The sequence below is a fragment of the Ananas comosus genome, unplaced genomic scaffold (assembly GCF_001540865.1).
Source record: "Ananas comosus cultivar F153 unplaced genomic scaffold, ASM154086v1, whole genome shotgun sequence".
In the NCBI taxonomy this organism is placed as follows: domain Eukaryota; kingdom Viridiplantae; phylum Streptophyta; class Magnoliopsida; order Poales; family Bromeliaceae; genus Ananas; species Ananas comosus.
In genome coordinates, this window is record NW_017890527.1 from 42,070 (window position 1) to 48,143 (window position 6,074).

Consider the following 6,074-nt stretch of genomic DNA (forward strand, 5'->3'; position numbering starts at 1 on the left):
ATAGCAAAGAAGTATTTATCTATCAATTTAAAATAATAATAATAATAATAATAATAAACAAAAAGGTAATCTTCTTTATCGTCGAAACTCTTGGAATTTTTAATTTATATAGGTCTGAGAGAAAAAANTTTAATTTAGTCCTAATTTTTCTTATAATTGACTCCCCATCCTTCATGTCCTTTTTCAATCTTATACCTATGATCAACTCTCTTTGACAAGATGGACAATACACACCGAATCAATTTATAACTGTTATGTGATTTTTAGACCTTGTAGATGTATTGAAAGTCGGTATACTTCAGAATTGCAATTACATGGACATTTGTGTCTAATAAAATAATAAAACAATGATTGTAAAAGTTAGAGAGACTCAATTATGAAAAACGAAAAGTTGAGTACTAAACTGGATTTGCGCTAAAAAATATTTAAATACGCAGCTTTCTTAAAACTGTGCAAGTTGCATCACTCACATGTTTATGTTTCAACATGTTTATTTGTTGTTTTGCGCTTGAAAAATTCAATAATTCGATCCAACTGTTGCAGTATAAATAATTTAGTGGATCTTGTTAACACTAACATTTACATGAACCCAAAATTTAGTTTATCTGGAGACATACATACAAGAGAGAAACTTTATAATGAAAAAAAAAACCCCCTCCTTTGCTTGTTATATATATTATTATTTATGTAGGTACAAAGTTAAAAAGACATAAAGAATGTACAAAGGTTTGTGATGGGGGCAAAGGTGTTGCACTAAAATACGAAGAATACATCCAAAATGTCAGTAAAAAGTTTAAAGTACATATGATGGTATGAATCAATTCCACAAGGAGAACAAAAGAATCGGACAACGTAAACTCCACCATTCTCACAGGCACACAAAGGGTACAACACTTCAATAAATAATATGTACAACTTTTCTGCGTTCGACGATAAAATCGAATGTGGCACCGTAAGTACAGATCTATTGCAACTCTACCGAAGAATCGGTGGGTCGGCGTAGGGGCCTTTGAGCCAGCCATTAGCTATAGAGCGATAAGCCGCCTCGGTCAAGTGAATTCCGTCCCAGCTCACATAGGAGGACGGGTTAGTACACGCCTTGGCGCCTTTTTCACCGCACTTGGCATCCAGGTTGAAGTTGTATGAGCTCTGCCCTCCTGCTCCACAGCAAGCTTTAAGTGCTCCGTTGTGAAATCCTGTAACAACAACTAAATGATTAGAAAGGAAAGTGCGCTGTTGATGTACATATCGAACATTTAATTGCGTTCAATACGATACAAATTGAAGCGGGCCCCATGCACGAGTTGCAGCGTCGGCCATGATTAGATGCCCGACCATAGTAAGTGATTAAAGTTGTTCAAAAAATTTGGTGCTTCTGAGCGGCATTTGATTCTACTCAAATTCAGCATGATTAACTAGTCTGCTAAAACCTAAAGTAATTTTCGACAATTCTATTCTCCAAACAATAGATAATTTAGTTAATTTAGTACCTGCTACTCATTTGAGACATGCAGAATTTTTTTTTACGCACGAGACATACAAAATATAGACAATTCTATTCTCCAGACACTAGATAATTTAATACCCGCTACTCATTTAAGACATATGCAGAATTTTTTTTACGCACGAGACATATAAAATATAGCCCCGTTTTTTCACAGGGACCAACCCATGTGCATAGTTTGTCTCGAATAGAACCCCGGCAACATGTCAAGAGAAGAACCATTTTATATGCTTAACTTTCGCATTGGGAAAGGTGCATGTACACAGAAAAGCGGGGCATTTACCACCTGTTTTTGAATTTTGTGGCTCATCAAGTGTAGGGCTGGCAAACGAGCGACCCGGCTCACGTTCGACTCGTGTTCGGCTCGATATTCGGCTCACTCGAGCTCGATTCGAAATTAAATGAGCCGAGCTTGAATAAAATAAAAGGCTCGAAATTCATTTCAAGCCGAACTTGAGTATTACTCGACTCGTTCGAATTAGGCTCGAAAAGCTTGAATATATATATATATATATATAGTTGGACTGGGCTACTATTAGTAGCAAAATCTTATTATTGCTACCCGTTTTTTAGCCTTTGGATCAACTCTTTTCATTATTTCTAATCATTGGATTAAATACTATAACCCAGTAGAGACCACTCAACCCTAGGAGGACCACTCAACTCTAACCGACTAATATCATCCTAACCTTACAATTTTTTATCTAAGAGTTAAAAACTTGATAGCAAAAAGAGCGTTTTACTATTAATAGTATTCCAGCCTATTCTTATATATATATAATGTATTTTAATTATATATAGGCTTTAATTTAATTAGGGCCATTATTGTTGGCCCATAAAAAAAACCCAACAAGTACAACCGTACAATTGAGCCCAACTCTAAATTTACATAACACACTCTCTCTTTCAGACTTTTATTGTTGCACATAATCCTAAAACATAATAACATTCAAATTCCCAAATCCCTAATTTTTTTCCCCTCTCTCTCTCTCTCTCTTCTCTCTCTCTCAGACCCTCACCCGCAGTCATCCTAGCTCACATTTCTTGTAATTATTTTGTATTTTGAACTATTGGACATGTTACATCAAATTGTAGGTAATGTTCTATAAAAATTAAACTATTGATTATATAATGTCGAGAATTTCAATCGGCTCGTTTAGAGCTCGAGCTCGGCTCGACTCGAAATTAGGCTCCCTCGAGCTCGGCTCAAATTAATTTCAAGCCGAACTTGAGCCTAGATTTAGGCTCGAAATTAATTTCAAGCCGAATTTAAGCTGACATAAGCTCGCTCGAGCTCGGCTCGAACTAATTTCAAGTCGAGCTTGAGCCTAGATTTAGGCTCGAAATTAATTTCAAGCCGAATTTAAGCTGACATAAGCTCGCTCGAGCTCGGCTCGAACTAATTTCAAGTCGAGCTTGAGCCTAGATTTAGGCTCGAAATTAATTTCAAGCCGAATTTAAGCTGACATAAGCTCGCTCGAGCTCGGCTCGAACTAATTTCAAGTCGAGCTTGAGCCTAGATTTAGGCTCGAAATTAATTTCAAGCCGAATTTAAGCTGACATAAGCTGGCTCGAGCTCGGCTCGAATTAATTTCAAGCCGAACTTGAGCCTAGATTTAGGCTCGAAATTAATTTCAAGTCGAATTTGAGCCGACATAAGCTTGCTCGAGCTCGGCTCGTTTCCACCCCTAATCAAGTGTAAATCATTGATTTAAAATATTTAAATTTAATTATTATTACTAGCATACCGGTTATTTATAAATTTATTATAATTTTCTACATTATTTGATACGAAACTATGAGAATGTCACAAATTTAAAAAGAAATTTCTAGAAACGATAAAAAAAAACTAAGATGAATACCAGAAGAACTCACCGAATCTGGCAGGATTGAGCACGAAGCGCACGGTGGGGGTGTAGTAGTCCCCGTACATGATCCTCGCCTCAGGGTAGCTTGTCTGCAGCTTCTCAAGTGCTTCTCGGAGAAGCATGTTGTGGTGAAACGCTAGTGCGTTGAACCTTCTCAAGCACCCACTGCGAGAGTTGTAGTCCGCTTTTTTACTGCTCCCGTACAGCGTCAGATACAGAGGGAAGCACCCGATGGGAAGCACTCCCGGAACCACCACGTCCACAGCGCCGTCGCTGATCAATCTCTGCCGCGCACATGACAAAGAAAAGCACAAATTTTACGTCTCATCTATTCATCAGATACATCATACCATGTGTACCGGCACAAAAGATAAAAATTAAAATTTATGGAGAACGCACGACAACCTATTTGATGTGACAATCCATCGATCAGGTTCGTTAATCTTTAAAATTAATATGCCGATATTTAGGACTAGCTCTGATATCATATTGCATGTATACGACGTACCTCGATGCCTCTGGTGATGGCGTCGACGACGAAGGGCACGTACGTCTTCACCTCCGCCATCGTCTTGCCGGAGAAGAGGGGAGCGTTGTAGTCGTTCCCTCCGAACTCGCCGAACACGAAGAGCGACTTCCGGAGGTACTCCTCGCACGCTGCACGCGCGCGCATTTTCATAAAAGCCAATCTTTGGAAGCTCAGAGATAGAAATTTTGAATGAGACTCGAACCTTGGGGTGAGCTACAGAGGGAGGGCTTAAGCGACTCGAACCACTGGAGCTGAGTGCTCAGTGAGCCGGTGTTCCATGTCTTATTATTGAGCCCGCGCGCTTTGAAGAAGGGGGAGTCGAGCGCCGTCGCGCCCGTGATGGCGAAGTTCGCTCCCTTCCGGAAGCTGCGGTCGCTGGCCTTCGACGGCGGAGGCAACGGGAGCCCGAAATGCTCAGCTACGGACACATGCAAATAATGTTGAACAAAAACGGCTCGGTCTCAGCGGGTCGTGACAACAGGGTCACTCTGTATCTTACAATTACAATTACGAATGTAAATTATGTATAGATATATACCGAGGAAGTCGACGATCAAGCGGCCGTCGGAGCAGCGGCCGGTGGGGCGGCCGAAGAAGGTCATGCCGTAGGGGCTGCGGGCGGTGGTGAGGTCGGAGGGGACGCCGTCGGCGATGAGGTTTCCGGCGTCGGAGAGCGAGTCGCCGAAGCTGAAGATTGCGTGGTAGTGTTGGGAATGGGAGGGATTGAAGCAGGAGAGGAGGAAGAGGAGGAAGAGGAGGAGCGAGTAAGGAATTGAAGAAGGGAAACAGAGAGCCATGGCGTAACTCGACGATGCCGTGTGCTCAGCGCTACAGTCGTAGGGTGGGCAAGTAATCACCCCCTTTTGTATTGATCTTGTGTTGTATTCTATCCTGCTCTCTTTCTTTTTTTTTTTCTTTTAACTTTTTTTTTTTTTTTTAGCTTCTTCGTATTAATGACGCCAATCTATAAGATCCCAAATTTGCTTACCACGTTGATGAGACCAATTTCACGGCCTTTTAGTTGGAACTTTCTTATCTTTGCTTATCCAGTCCTGCCCCTTACCATGGTGCCTTTATTCGTTCGTGTGCTCCAGCTAAACCATGACCATACCGCCGAGAAACATTGCATGGAACTGGTGCACCATTGGGAGTTGTTTTTTACTTTTATTACTATTTTTTTTTCCGATTGTCTCATATCAATTTTAAATCTGCAGTTCCAATCTTGCTGGCTGTAATTAGGATAATTAGTTAAGAATTTGATTGTTGGTATTCAAGATCTCAAGTACAAGACCTAGTTGGATCACGCTATTCTATTTATGGAACAATTTGTACTGAGATACTGAGATGATCGGACTGTAAGGTGACTAAGGCCCACAGTTGACCGGTTAGAGCAGGTTTAGGCAATGATTTCACAAAGACCCTTGGTCTCTAGGCGGCTGGAGCAGCTTGGACAATTTGGTGGTTGAGCCATTATTATTAGTAGGTCGAAAAGTATAAAACACTGGACCAAGGCTGAGTCAGCTAATTGCCAACTTGTCGTAAGTGAGATTCTGTTGATGTCGAAATTATATATATATATATATATATATATATATATATATATATATGTATATATATATATATATAGATAGATAGATAGAGAGAGAGAGAGAGAGTTGAGCTGGAATGCTATCGGTATCAAACGGACATCGTTGCCACTTATTTGTTTTCGATGATAGAGTTTTCAAATCGACGGTCGGCACCGTTGAATATGATCTATATCACTTGAAGTATCTAGAAATTAAATTTCAAATCTTTTCGACATCATTGACCTAATGATCAAAGGGTTTTAAAATTTATAATTTTAATAGTCGATATGATGTGTTTTTTCATTTAACGGTTTAAAGCTATCCAAATCAATTAAATTTTTGTTAGAAAATTCTTTAAACTATTTAGAATAAGATCTATACTCTCGATCTTGATTAAAAAATTCCTATCATCATTTTTTAAAGGATATTCATTTTCAGTCGTTTATTTTTACATCCACTTAATGAACAAGAGAATAATATCGAAAAAGTATAAAATTTAATTTCTAAAAACTTCAAATGGTATAGATCATGTTCAACTGTGCCGATCGTCGATTTGAAGGCTCCATCATCGAAAATAAATGAATGACAACGAAGCCCGTTTGCTA

General features: G+C 39.4%; 1 protein-coding gene across 1 annotated transcript; it reads right to left on the bottom strand.

The window, feature by feature from the left end:
* Positions 1–641: 641 nt before the first annotated feature.
* On the bottom strand, positions 642–4,936 carry LOC109703798 (GDSL esterase/lipase At5g45910-like). Its single transcript, XM_020224515.1, has 5 exons — positions 4,440–4,936; positions 4,104–4,319; positions 3,881–4,029; positions 3,380–3,656; positions 642–1,196 (listed from the first exon to the last, which is right to left on the bottom strand). Exons 1-5 carry the CDS (start codon positions 4,696–4,698, stop codon positions 976–978), a joined length of 1,122 nt encoding a protein of 373 aa, XP_020080104.1. The 5' UTR covers positions 4,699–4,936; the 3' UTR covers positions 642–975.
* Positions 4,937–6,074: the final 1,138 nt, after the last annotated feature.

What these genes read in the sequence shown, in the direction of transcription:
- LOC109703798 (XM_020224515.1), bottom strand. Translation starts at nt 4,698, where the DNA reads ATGGCTCTCTGTTTCCCTTCTTCAATTCCTTACTCGCTCCTCCTCTTC. An exon ending in CCTCTGTAGCTCACCCCAAG is followed by an intron (nt 4,030 to 4,103) that starts GTTCGAGTCTCA and finishes GCGCGCGTGCAG; the next exon opens with CGTGCGAGGAGTACCTCCGG. An exon ending in GCTCAATCCTGCCAGATTCG is followed by an intron (nt 1,197 to 3,379) that starts GTGAGTTCTTCT and finishes TTGTTGTTACAG; the next exon opens with GATTTCACAACGGAGCACTT.